This window comes from Vigna unguiculata, chromosome 11 (assembly GCF_004118075.2).
Source record: "Vigna unguiculata cultivar IT97K-499-35 chromosome 11, ASM411807v1, whole genome shotgun sequence".
Classification (NCBI taxonomy): domain Eukaryota; kingdom Viridiplantae; phylum Streptophyta; class Magnoliopsida; order Fabales; family Fabaceae; genus Vigna; species Vigna unguiculata.
The window spans coordinates 27460089-27474363 of record NC_040289.1 but is presented as its reverse complement, the minus strand read 5'-3'; the positions used below and the strand labels follow the sequence as shown (position 1 = coordinate 27474363).

Genomic DNA, 14275 nt, shown 5'->3' with positions numbered 1-14275 from the left:
TTGTCTAGCAAGATACGCTAAAAAGAAACTTCTATTTTAAAATTCAGAAAATCAAACTGCAGAATAAAAGAGAAACAGAAAGAGTTATTCAACCAATCTAAAACATCAAGTGATGAAACCTTAAATTCGTCTATGAAAATTCTAGACTAGTTTCTATTAATCATGAACATTAATCATATTAATCCTTAAACACAAGCTACTTTAGTCTTTGAAAAGAATCAATATAATCAGCTATTGAGATTAAGAACTTAAAATGTTATATTAGTAGGCAATAATATAACATGATAATTTTTTTCTTTCAAAATTTGAGTGTTTTCTCCTCTAATTAGTTAGACAAGAATCAGACTCAAAGTTCCAGTGGAGTTTTTTTTACATCACAAATCACAGAACCATCATTCAAGAGCCACCAAAAGTCTCATGTTGATGGGAACTACTTCTGATTATCACCTGAAGAGATATTTCAGGATCATGAAATTATGCAGAAAGGATGTGCAATTGATTATGGAAGTAAGTGGAGAATATGTATTGAGAAATGTTCAGCATTCATAAAATAGATAGCAGTTTAACATATTTTATTTGAGGTTCTCATTTGAATGGCCTAATTACAGCTTCCCCTTCTCTCTTTTCTGTTACCAGCAAAAAGAAAAAACGTTGGATTGCATAAAATATTGTATGAACTTAAATCGTTTCAACATCTTAAATCTCCACAAGGACTAATGAGTGAATCTACACAACTTAATCATACTGGTGTAAGAGTTAGAGAAGCTCCCACTCAGATTCAGACATACTACGAAGAAGTGAGTTTTTGTGATCCTGTGGTAAAGTTGGATCAAAATTCTCCATGCAATCTCCCTTTGCTTTTTCACTGTTCAGATGCCATGCTGCAAGTTCCTTATATTCTTGCTTTCTTGCAGATTTCTTGGACAAAGAAAAGGGTTGCCGCGATTTTTTCTTAAAATGGAAAAATATTTTAGTTAGTGTTGAGTGTGAATATGTATCAGATAAAGAAAGAGGGGGGAGTTGAATGTGTGTACCTTGTTAGTGTTCAAATTAGCACTTGCTTTGGGAGGTAATTGAATTTCATCTCCATCCACCATAACACAAGCTTCCTCAGGTTCCTCAAGCTTCAGATGATCTTGTGGCATAAAACAATGGCCTTGTTCTAAAACAGTACCAAACCATCAACCTTTGTTACATTGAAACTAGTTTTTAATCTCTCACACCAACAAGAAAAAGAAAAAAACTTAATCCATCTATGTGCTTATATGTTCCTCAGCATGTCTGAGATATGGAATATAGCCTAATGTCTATATTCATGAAAACTTAATTTGAACATGTTTCTGAGTGACTTCACTAGATTTCTGTGTGTCTGTGTGTCTGTGTATATCTAAGTTTTAGAAAATATCAAACATCACAATTGGATTAAAATGCAATTACTGCAATCAGAAAATTTTGTTGTTAGAAAGAATGTTTTGGTCATGGATGAGTTACTAGTTCTCCACATGTTCTCTAAAGAAAGTAGAGTTGTTTAGTGAAAGGGAAAATCCATTTAAAAGACTAGAAATGGAGTAGATAGAACATTTTTTCAGCCATTAATGATTTCCTATAACACATGAAAGTCAAGGAACCTTGGGCAAGAAATGTAAAGAAATGGATGAGATTCTAGAATGGGAGATGATGATTCTGTCATCAAGTTCTATATATTGAAAGTTTATACAACCAACCGGTAAAACTGAAAAAGTTTGTCAAAGAAAATTAGGAAAGTCACCAGTGTCATTAAATAAAATAAATGAATTAATTCAACAGCCTGTCAATTGAATTGGTTGAGTGGGATCAGCATTTTTGAAGGTTTATGATTAGCTTCCATGAACCATAAATTTTTCAGTTGTTGGGTAGTTATCTATTAAGAACCCATCAAAAGGGGAAAGAATCAAATCCATAAAAGATCTAAGTAAATTTAACTATTTAAGCATGGTTACGGTAAAATTTTTAAGTTGACTATGGCTTGAAGATAAAGAAAGATGATACATTCTTCAAAACAAACTAAACAAATCCCATGTCACACACTCCTAATTCTCACAACCTAACTTAATGTTCCTTTTTCAACCACTAGGCTTCAACTGTGAAGGAAAAAAAATGAATATATAGCTCTTTGACCAAGTAACATGAAGCAATTGATAGAAAAGGCCTATGTTTTCTCATCATATACTGCAGATCAAGAGTAGATCATAAACTTGAATTCTTTCAATAGAATTGTTCAGACCTCTCAGATACAGCCAAGTGGGGAAATCTCATACTTATTTTCATTTAACATTAGCAAAAAAAGAAAAACAGTACAATGATACAGTTCCTGAATACTCAACTTCAACCAAAATAAGTCCATAGGTTGAAACCAATTAGAATTTTTCAATATGTCATGTTAATACCTACAAGGTAAGCTCTTCAGAATGATACCAGTCAATGTCTAAATTCAGCAACTACAGTAATTAGAAGTAAATCATAGGACTGCAATGTCCTATCCATGAGAAACCTACCATAGAAACTACATACTTACTGAACAAAAAATATTAGAAATCAAAAGTGATCAAGCTAAACAATTAGTAAACTTTGATACTATAACCAAGAGATACTGAAGTACTCACCAACTGGCTCTGCAAATGAGACATACGGGGAAGAAATCGTATCAATTTGTTTCTCTCCAGCTGATTTAACTAGCACCGGATAATTGAGGCTTTGTGTGGTACTATCATTTTCAATTCCATCAGAAAAGTATGTTTCACAGCGAATCCATGGCACTCCATGATTCTGGTTTTGGTTTTGGTTTGAGGTCTCACAAGATTGTGATGCTATGCATGCATTTGTTCCTGCCAAAGTGGTTTCAGCCAAAGTGGTTTCATCAATTATCTTGGTTGCAGCCATTTTATCATTTACTGGAAGGTTTGATTTAACATCCATTCTTCCAACAATTTGTCTTGAAGGCGAACTAATGGAACTTCTCAAAGATGGCATGAACGAAGCATCAGCCTTAGAAGTTCCATTATATGCAGTAGCAAGTGTGGCAACATTATCAACACCATGATCAATCCTTGAATCCTCAGTTGCTTGCTTGGTATCAGTTTTTACATGCCTTTCACTACACACTTGAAATGGCTTCTTACAGAGCCCAGCTTCAGCACGCTTATCCATAGACAATTCAATGCCTACCTTCTCATTTGGGGGAAGTAAATCTTCCATAATATCTGAATATAATTTTTTAACACTTTCTCCGACAGCCTGCATTTGATCCTCTATGTACTTAACAGTATCCTATACCCAAAGAACAAACAGTTATAAGAATATATAGTATCTGGTGAGAATGTCTTCTAATAGCAGGGTAGGGAACTATCTGTAGTTTAACCCATCACTGTTAAAAAATTAGGACCATACAGAAAAACCCTTTCAGAAATACTATCACAGATAACAAGACAAGTATAAGTAAATTTGCATTCAACACTCATGTAAGATCAAGGAAATTAAAGGAGAAAGGCACCTGAAAAAAGTCCTAGTGGTTTCTGATGCAGGCAATATGTGTCAAAAGAGGGCAAAACATAAAAGCATAGGTATTCAATCAAGTGACAACGAAGACATACCTCGTACATCACGTCTTCAGCCTCAAGGAACATATTCTCAAATTTCTGGTACATATTTCCAACCCATGTTATGCCTTTTACATCCATAGTGATCATAATATACTTCCTGGAATAGAAAATTGTCTGATTATAGCAAGTTTGCAATTACTCTTGTCTCAACTTCAAGGTGGTTGTACTCAATTATCTGCAATAAAGAAGAAAGAACATACATGTAACATGAAATGCAGATATATTCCAGAAAATCGCACAATTATATTTAGTAATCATCAATCCAACCGCCTAAGTAATAATGAAAAACCATTCATACATGTCCTTACCTAATACATCCAAACTTAAAACTACAACTTATATTGTCCAATTAGACAACATGCCACAAGGGGACCACGCTAATACTTTATCTTCTAAAAAGACAAGTAATCTTCACGTAACTCCCCACACATAACCCAGAATGTTCAACTTCATTGTCCAAAACCATCTACAGCTTCTAGTTATAACCTTACTTGCCTCTTTTCTCCGTCACCAACAGAGATAATCTAAACACACACACAGACTCACACATATAGTTGAGCTTTAACTTTCATTGATAATTTACCATAGACTATCACTGACGCAAGTCAAGAGAATAAATTTGCCTCAGAAAAAACTTATAACCAAATTATATCAAACGCAAACAAAAGAATAAAAAAGAGTAAGAGGGTTATTTAACGCCATAGCAACAACTCCCTAATCAGTGATAACAGAGGAACGAAGTCAGTAGTAACATATTCGATCATGAAAAGGAAAAGGGTAAGAGAATACCTGTTATGAGAAGAGCAGAGAAGAAAAAAAAGTCATGAACCATTTGCAGGATGAGTCATGTGACACCCCAATTCGGCAAATCGTTGGCTTTCTAAAGAGTCAAACGAGAAGAAGATTCGAACACGAAAAGCCTGGGAACAGTTCGAGAAACTTGGGAGGGATTGTGAGTTTTTGTGGAGAAGTGTACGAGGAGGAACAGAATAAGGAAACGTACACACTAAAGATTCAGCTCCTGACAACCCTACTTTGCACACGTGTACATGCTCTTCATTCCTAAGATATATCTTTCTGTTATATTCCTCTATTTTTCCTATGTTCGTTTTGGATAATCTTATATATATATATATATATATATATATATATATATATATATATATTAAGAGACAGAAACACTTTTGTTGCCCGTGATTTTAAAAGTAGAAATAATTATTCTTAAATCAAATGAAGCCTTCATAAAATTATGAGAAAATTATAATATATATAATAATAATCATGAGAGAGAAAAATAAGGTTTATATTGTTCAAGTTGAATTTTTTGAGTTCTGTTTCTCTGCTGTATACAAAAATTGCTGAGTGTCTGTTGGATTAGTATAACGGCGCTGTTTTACTGTTTGCAACTTAATAAAATATATTTTATTTTTGATATTATATTTAAACCACTGTATTTTACTTTTGGGTATAATTATTTATTTAGTTTTAATCTTTTGACTTGGTTTAATTCAGTTTCTCAATTATTTAAAATGATTCAATTAGTTGTTAAGTTGGAGGATACATCATTGTGTCCTCCAACTTGTCAAGCTGTGAATTCCTCAACACGTGTCAAGCTGTGAATTTTTTTTTAAAATTAATAAATTATCATGTGTCAGGTTACCATCGTGAGAAGTGTCAGTGTAATAGTTATTTTCAATTTAGTTATCTAATTAAATTTTTGTTTCAATTTAGTCATCTGTTCTTTAAAAGGTTAAAATATCTTTTTGGTCCCAACTTTTGTTAAATAGGTCCCAATTTTATTTTTGTGCTCAAATAAGTTCTAATTTTTGTCAATTTGATTCAATTAGGTCCTAATTAGGTAACGTCGTTTAAATGTGTAATGTTTCACTATACAGTTGGCATTTCTGTGCTACGTGTTGCATTAGTAATCCTACGTGGCACTATTTTAAGTTTAATTAGATATTTAATCATCATTTATTTTCAAAAAAAAATTATGATTGAGCACAAAAACAAAATTGGGACCTATTTGACAAAAGTTGACAAAAATTGAGACTAAAAATGTATTTTAACCTTCTTTAAAATGATCCAATTCTTTCTGAAAGAAGACCTAATTGATACATCTTTTCAAAAGTTGGACTCAATTGACACATTTTTAAAAACGGGTATCAAAGTGACACATCCGAATAATAGTGGTACCATTCGACTTATTAAAGCAATATATTTTTAGTCTATGAACTTTGATGCAAAATTATAATTCGTTATTGTCTGAATAGATAGAATAGATATAGTACTTTTAACCCAATTAAGTTAATTTTTTTTATGCGTTAAACAAAATTTTCAGCAGATATTGAAATGGGAACTTGTCAAGCACAGTAAACAACTCAAATGTTAGGAACACATTTTAATTTCCCATCAAAACTCAGAAATTAAAATCATATTTAACACAAGAAATATATAAAATTTTCAAAAATATTAAAATTGAATATATATATATATATATATATATATATATATATATATATATATATATTATAGTGATTATGAGAGAGAAAGGTAAGGTTTCATTGAGTTCTGTTTGCGACATACATGAAATATGATGGAACGGTTATGAGATAATATATTTGTTGTGATTTTGAGAATAAAAACGACAATTCTTGAAAATAATGAAGTTAGAAATGTATGGTTTTTATCGTTTTATTAAGTTCGATATGCGATATGCATGGAATATGGTGGAATGGTTATGGGGATAATATATTCATTTTTTATGATTTTGAAAATAGAAAAAATTGCCATCGGAAAAAGAATATAAAGTTACAAAAAGTAAAGTTAGAAATAAAATTATTTATCGTCATTAAAATTTGACAATTGCAATAAAAATGAGAAATTATAATATATATAATAATCGTTAGTGAGAAAGGTAAGATTTGTGTGGTATGGTTTTATTGAGTTCTGATTGCGATATGATGGAACAATTATGAGGATAATATATTTGTTTTTCGTGATTTTAAAAATAGAAGAATATGAATTTTTGACAATTTTTTTTATAAAGTAATAAAATAATATTTTTTAGTTAAATAAGTAATTTGTCAATTTTTGTTAAAAAAACTTTATTAAAGTATTATTCTCCAAAATAGAAATAATCATCCTCAAATCAAATGAAGTTAGAAACAAAATTATTTAGTGTTATTAAATTCGACAACATCGATTAAATATAATAAAATTATAATTTCTTTAAAAAGTATACTGAAATAATGTGAGGTTAAAAGATTATATGGTGAATGATCTTAGTTTTCCCATAGGTTCTAATTCTAATAGTGTATCTATACATTTATGTTATATTTCCTCCTTTACTTTCTTTTCTCTTCTTTTTATTACTTCTTTTCTTTCTCTCCCTTTCTTCCACCTCTTATCTCAATTCATATGTTCGAAGTAGAAAGTTTGTTTTACTTTTTTACTTGCTTCACATATAATTAAGTGCGTAACCTTTTACCAGTTATAGAAAAAAAAATTGGTTGTATTTTCATAAGAAAAAAGTATCTATGATCTGTTAACAAGAAAAACTCCTTTTTATTCAGGAATGTACTGAAATCACAACCAAAAAGAACTGAATTATAAAGATAAGATTACATCTTGTCTTGTTAACTATTGTCTTGTTGTTATCTACGCTTACTTTTCATTCAACGTTTACTATCAAAAGGGTGCAAGCAAACCAAGAAAAAGAAAAGAGATTGACAAAACCCAAATAAGAAGGACACGACAGTAATTGATCGGTGCTTCAAGAAAAGAACAACAGTACATCTTTGGTAATGGATAATCATGTTTATGTTCAAAGGAATTTATGTTGCACCAGATCTTGGGATACTCTACAAAACCAAATGATAAATAATAACATTAGACCGTGGCACATTGATACATAGTTAAACCATTTTGGACCACACTATTAATTTGGAAATACGTTGACCAAGTGCTAACTTGCTTGATGCCAAACCCAAGAAAATGTTTGTGTACCAAGGAAAATGAAACTAAAAAACTGTCAAGAAGATGTGATGTTTCATTGAGGCACCGTTGCTGTAATTGTGACGTGTTTGGGGTCTGTAAGAATTGATGTTATGTTCACAAAACCAGCTTCCCTCAGTGTTTCATCCATATCAGTCAAGTAATACTCATCCAGAAAAGGTTCTGTGCTCTTAATCAGTGTAAACAGAACAGGAGACAATTCCTGTAAGAGAGAGAAAGAGGAAGACCAAGTTAGATGATGTTTCTACATGGACAACAATGTAAATGTGCTATTATTAAGTTAATCATTTGTCATGGATGACCAAATTTTCCAAGAAAAGTAACCTAGAATTAAATACCAAGATCAAGCAGTCCCCAAAAGGACTCTGTGCTCTGCTTGATCTCATTTAGGCATATTTGACTTGTTAATACTACCAGGTTTAGCACAATTAAACAAAAGGCCACAGAAAATATGCTATGTCTTTGGGTCTTTCATCTTACTTTTTGTATTTTTGTCTTTTGGTTTCAGTTTATAGCTTAAAAATGTTCACTTCGGTCTCTTTAGGCATCCCTTTGGTCCTTTAACCAATTCATCACACTACTTTGGTCGACAAATAACACATGGCAAAGGGATGGTGCATAAGTTGAAACTAAGAGAAAACTGATAGAAGGATTAATTTAGTTTAACATGAATGGAATCAAAGTTGAACCTTTTAAACCAAGCTAAAATAAAAAATTAAGAGGAGAAATCAAAAGTGTACTTTAGTCAACGGAACATTTGTGTAACGATTAAAAAAATAGAGCATAAAAGCTGGACAATACGGTACCTGAAGGACCTTTGACTTCAGCTGCAGAAGCCAAAAATAACAATATGAGCATTTGTGGTAGGAGGCATGAAACAAAAAAGACATGGAATAAAAGAGAAGTTGAAATCATGATATTATATACCGAAAAATCTGTCAAAGCTAGTGTGCCTCCAGGCCGAAGGAGACGGAATGCTTCCCTCACTAAATTCACTATAACTCTTGTAGGACATTCATGAAGCTGCATATGGTCAGGGATTCCAGATATTAAAATCCACTAGTAATTTTTCCAGAACGTTATTCGAGCAACCTATCTGTTTTTCAAGTAATTATCATGGGATATGAAATTGGAAATTCGCAACTGATTTAATGCAAGAACGCTGAAAAATATTAGTCTTGAGAATTCAATGTTTCAATTATGTGAATCTTCAAAATCTGTATGCGTTTCAGGCCTTTGATTGAAGTAATGATACCGTATCTCAGTTTTTGTTGACTAGATTGACATAAAATATATATAGAAAAATAGTACATTTTTTAAACCTATTTTGCTAAGTTTCTGACAGGTATATCTAGCCCAATTCTCCCGGTAAGGATGTGAACGCCTTCACTATTTTATTAGAGCAAACTAGTTCATTTCTCCAGACCCAACCCTTTTTGGTGAAACTTAAAAGGATTGAAGAGGAAAAGAAAAAGCATACCACAAAGGCAAGAGAAACAAGGTCGAATGATTTAGAAGGCAAGCCCGTGTCTTCCCCATTTGCATGTATCCATCTTAGAGGATTTTTTCTAGGCATTGCCCCCTTTTCCTTATGCTGAGCCACAGCTAGAAAATACGGTGACAGATCTAGCCCCTGGAACAAAAATATTACATCAATACCATGTATAACATTTCTTTTATTCTTGGCAAATTCAAGTTGGAAAAGAATGATTTTATAGTATTAAGAAAGCATATTCATCCATCCATTAAAAACTCACTCACGGTGACTTTGGCTATGGGAAACTTGTCTGCAAGATATTTAGTGCTTATGCCGACAGAGCATCCAATATCTAGAATGTCATTAATCCCAGATGATTCTGAATACTGTATATGGTGTTGTTCAATTGCTTGAAGCCAATTGCCACGCAGTATCTGATTTGCTTCCTCCAATGAAGAAGCACCTGGAAGTGCTCGTCTAACCATTGACATTGTAGCAGCCTCTGCTTCTGCTGCTGCCTATAATAGGAACTTGCTAAGTGTTGTTTGATCATCAAAAAAGAATGGCCAAATTAAGCCATCAATTGACATATGGGAAAATTCAGAATTATCACATACCAGCCATGTAAGATTGCCCTCCTCGTATGCATGGAATGGATTCAAATAATCTGTTATTTGATTTAAGCGGTCATTCCATCATTTTCAATGATACGCAAGAGTAAAGACAACGATGGATAGAAGGGTAACATACTGTAAAATAGATCGTCAGAAACTTACAATCAGGGTACACTAAAGACTGGTTTTGAATGCTGTCCATCTCCCTATACACTTCTGACTCTAAAACCTCTTTCGCCATTTGCCTCCACGGTATATTGTTCTTCTCAGCTGTACTGTGCATTCACATTGAAAAACCACACTCACTTCCCGACAAAGAGATCCTTATAAGTTATAACTACTTCAATTCATCGTGTTGCCAATAGCAATTGGGTTATAAAGCAGGACTCAAATACCATCTTAAGAAAGTGAAATTTAAGTGTAACTAAATCTTACACAACTAACTTGAACAAGTGTGATTTGTATCTACCTATATATTATAATTTGGTCATATCTTTACTTGATGTCAAATCTCCAAAAGTTTTAGATTGAATATGGTGTAAGTTTATTTGGTTTGCTCATGGTACAATAGATCAAATTATTATTATTGGCTCTATCAAATCACCACGCCGTCAGACTACTTACAATTGTCGAATCCTACAAATGTCATGTTCAAGTTATCCCGTTCTCAGTATGAGAGGGAGATGAAAACCACTCCAATTAAATTATAAAATATAAATGGAACAACTCACTTCTTATTAATTGATTTTGGACGATTGAGTTAGACTCAAACATAAATCCTAAGAGACAATAATCAAATATTAGTTCAATAATGTAACATAACAACCAAACTCTTTTTCCCAGAAGACGGAGTTTGTTACATGCATCAAACTAGTAACCAGATCCTTTTGAAAGAACGTGTAGCAAGAACTCCTCTTTATTCATATTTTCAAATGTTTAAATCATCTACAATTGGCAAAACGTTGATTACGTAATACGATATCATATAATACTTTGATTAATAGAATTTACTATGCAGAAGAAAAAAAAGTTCCTAAACGATCAACCCTCACAATACACACGTTTCGAGTTCAAAAAAGTAAGCAAAATTTGAAATTGAAGGAAAGTGAAGAAGGCACGATGAAGAACCTTATCATAACCCTTCTAGCACCAAGCTTGAGAACAGAGTACAAAGGCTTGAAGGCGATGAGAGTCTGAACCAGCCGAGAAAGAGGGGTCTCCCCAGTCCACTTGGGTCGCTCAAGCTTCCCTTCTTCGTAACCGCCGAACTGCACCGGGGCGGTGGCGCTTGTATTGGACGCCGCCGAGCGAACCTCGCACCGTCGTCCCCTCGGCGGCCGGGCCGCTGCCGTGGTGGCATTGCCGGTGGCGGAGATAACTGCGGAGAGGTTCTGAAGTGGCGACGACAGAGCCATCGTGTCGCTGATGTGTTGTGTGGGCAACCGTGACGACCACAAAGACATTGCACTGCATTGCCACACAATCTCACTCACCTATACTGTATCGCCACGTGGACTTTGAAAGAGACTGTTATATCCTCTTGCTCACCACGTGGATTTTTTAGTGTTAATACATGCATTATTTTTACATATATTGTTTTCTCAAATTTATGTATCTGAAATTTCCGTTAATTCCATGTTTACTTTCTAAATTTTAAAAAGATATTCTAATCTCTAAAAATGTTACAAATGAAAACTTAAAATAAATTTTTTGAAGCTAAAATTTAACATTTAGGAATTAAAATTATATTTAGAAAAACAAGATTTGCTCCGAAATTTTCGTTACTAAAAAGTATAATTAAACCGAAAAATACTCTTGTTTTAGAGCCCTATTAAGTCCCTCATAAAAACTTGGGATTTAACTTTTGTAACTAGAGGTAAGATATCACAGCAGAATATTCCTATTAGAAATTAAAATAACATTGTATTAACATCTCTTTTTATAAAAGTATCCATTTTTGTTCTTTAAATGTGATCTAACCATACTCATGGAAACTCTTTTAAATGTTCTTTATACTTTGTTTGATGAACAAAAAAAAGATAAAAAATGTTTAGAAAATTTTGACACTCTTCCATAACCAAAACTCATAATTTTGGGTTTTTCAATCGTACAGTCTTCTCATTCTTTTCCTGCAGTCAAAACTTAGGCTTCCACAGTAGCCTTTTCTTGATTTTGTTCTTTTGAAGAAAAAGTATAGGACTTAGTAGAAACCATTGCTAAACCTTGATCAAATCAACAACTTTTTCCAAAATAACATTTTACAATAGTTTGCTTTCTATTGCTCATAAAGATAATTCATACCAACTGGTATCATCCACTCCAGTTTGTGTTGAGCAAACGATCAAAAGATGTTACTTTGATAACTCAAACATCAACCAATCTGTCAAAGCACCTTTAACATTTTGTACACCCCAAAAAAAGATGCCCATTATATTTTCACATGATTTGTCTTCTAACAAGTACATGTCCAGATCAGAAAGCATAGAAGGACAACATCTGAGTATGTATACATGAGTTTACATTACATGGTACATCAAGAACTTACTACTATCACTCAGCACATTAAGACTTGGAAAGGGAGGTTACAAGAAATCTTCTAAAGATGAAGAACTGAATATAGAAATCCTTCTTCTTTTCCTGGTTCCCAAAATGTCCTGTGAAACAGAAAATCTATTCAGCACAGACCTAAGAGCTTGGTGAACAGAACCAGCCAGAAACTGACGGTATGAAGCATCTTCAAAGTTGTGTTCTTTGCAGCTAATGATCACAAATACATTCTTCATTCTGCCTTCTAAGGTTGCAATGTCAGCCCTTGTTATCATAAGATGAAGAGAATCCAGTGCTTGTCTTATATCAGACAATAGGCCAGGTTTATATTCACAGCACAGTGATGCTCTAATTGAATAAGGAAAACCATTCAACCCACCCTCTTGTTCTTCAACACTTATTTCATCATTGTCCTTTGGTATCATCAAACCTTCACAAGCTTGTGCTGCATTCCTTTTCAGCTCTTTCAAATGTCTGATAACCTCACCAAGTAATGATGCTTTGTCCATCTACATGTCCAAAATGAAACTCAAGTTTTCAAACAAGGAATGAATAGGGAAACATGTTTATTTCTACTGACATATGAGCTTCTCGAATCATACTAAAAGCACAAAGTTGGATAGAAAACTCAGATTGAGTCTTTGACAGTAAAAAGTAACGATTCAATTGAAGCTACCAACACTTTACTTTTCATTAGTACAGACACTCTGAGATGGAAATGGAAGCAGAAGAGAAGGTTAAAGCTCAATGATGCAATACTACAAACATGATATGGACCAAATTCAGATAAAGTTAGCCAGATAATTATTGCACACCCATTTACTTTCATGACCCAATTGAATTAAATGACTACCTTAGTTAAACATTACTCACAAACATTCAAACAATTTACATGCTTTCTGAATCATCTATAGGAAAAGGAAAAGAAAAATGATGCCTGAAAAAACAGAATAGAACATACCTTCATAGCACCTGGAATGACACTGCGAAGTGTATCAAGATGTGCATTAATCCTTGCCCTCCTTCTCCTCTCTGCCTCACTATGGTTCTTCAAAGCTTCAGTGCTTCTCTCACTGGACAACCCTTTTCTTTCCAATTTCACAGGAGCCTCCACAAGCTCCCCTCTCTCCCTATCCAAAACCAGAGAGAAAGATGAACCACACCCACTTCCAATCACTCCACTGCTTCCTTCAAAACCATCACTGTTCCCCTTAGGAACATCCCCATCAATGTCACCACCCCATAAAAATTCCTCCATTTCCATTCCTCAGTAACAACAACAACAAGAAGAATAATAACAAAAGCTACTTGGTCAAAAGGGTCGGTAGTTTCAGAAATAGGAAGTGAAACATAAAGTGGGGGCTGTTTTGTTCTTTCTCATTGTGGGTTTGGAGTGTATCTTTGAAGCCAAAGATAGAGAGTGCAAGTGGTGAGTGTCAGAAACTGTGTCAGTGGCAGCATATGAAGATGACAAAGGAGTAATGGTAAAGATCTGAAGGGTACTCACTATGTAAGATTACAGAAAACTTGACCTGTGTTGCTAAGGAAGGAAGAACACACACAAACACCTTTTATATTATAATGGAGTAGTTCTTGTCCCAAAAAAAAAAATTGAGTGTGGCTCTTGCACCATTTTATATTCAGAAACTATATTTTGTTAGATTTCAATATCTTACCCGTACAAGAATCATGTAGAATCATTTAAATTTTCATTTGGAGGAACAAATTAAATTGAGATCTGTACTTGTTCAGTCAAATCTTCCAATAGGGTGGTTCAAATCTAGAAAATTGATTTTTGAAGCAGTCCACTGTTTGAGGTGTATATATAATTGATAAATCTTGTGATGGAAATTTTGTGCAAAAAAAATTGTCAATACCTAACTTCACACAATACATTATTTGTTGGTAGAAGGAAACTGGGTTCAAATATTTTAAACAAAGTCAAGTTGAAGTTTTGAGAATAAATAAAAAAATTTTAAAAA

General features: G+C 33.3%; 3 protein-coding genes across 4 annotated transcripts; all 3 read right to left on the bottom strand.

The window, feature by feature from the left end:
- Positions 1-523: 523 nt before the first annotated feature.
- On the bottom strand, positions 524-4705 carry LOC114170107. Of its 2 annotated transcripts, none has more exons than XM_028055593.1 (5): positions 4428-4705; positions 3630-3813; positions 2643-3306; positions 1035-1162; positions 524-951 (listed from the first exon to the last, which is right to left on the bottom strand). In XM_028055593.1, the coding sequence occupies exons 2-5, from the start codon at positions 3723-3725 to the stop codon at positions 757-759; spliced, it is 1083 nt and encodes a 360-aa protein (XP_027911394.1). In that variant the 5' UTR covers positions 3726-3813; positions 4428-4705; the 3' UTR covers positions 524-756. The 2 variants fall into 2 exon arrangements, with proteins under 2 accessions (XP_027911394.1, XP_027911395.1); XM_028055594.1 differs by having other exon boundaries at positions 3630-3735; positions 4428-4686.
- A 2676-nt stretch (positions 4706-7381) lies between these two features.
- LOC114168831 lies at positions 7382-11193 on the bottom strand. The gene is made up of 8 exons (XM_028053794.1): positions 10875-11193; positions 9909-10021; positions 9750-9799; positions 9417-9650; positions 9136-9288; positions 8583-8678; positions 8462-8482; positions 7382-7857 (listed from the first exon to the last, which is right to left on the bottom strand). Exons 1-8 carry the CDS (start codon positions 11159-11161, stop codon positions 7690-7692), a joined length of 1122 nt encoding a protein of 373 aa, XP_027909595.1. The 5' UTR covers positions 11162-11193; the 3' UTR covers positions 7382-7689.
- A 932-nt stretch (positions 11194-12125) lies between these two features.
- LOC114168848 (transcription factor bHLH30-like) lies at positions 12126-14000 on the bottom strand. Its single transcript, XM_028053811.1, has 2 exons — positions 13255-14000; positions 12126-12802 (listed from the first exon to the last, which is right to left on the bottom strand). Exons 1-2 carry the CDS (start codon positions 13555-13557, stop codon positions 12329-12331), a joined length of 777 nt encoding a protein of 258 aa, XP_027909612.1. The 5' UTR covers positions 13558-14000; the 3' UTR covers positions 12126-12328.
- Positions 14001-14275: the final 275 nt, after the last annotated feature.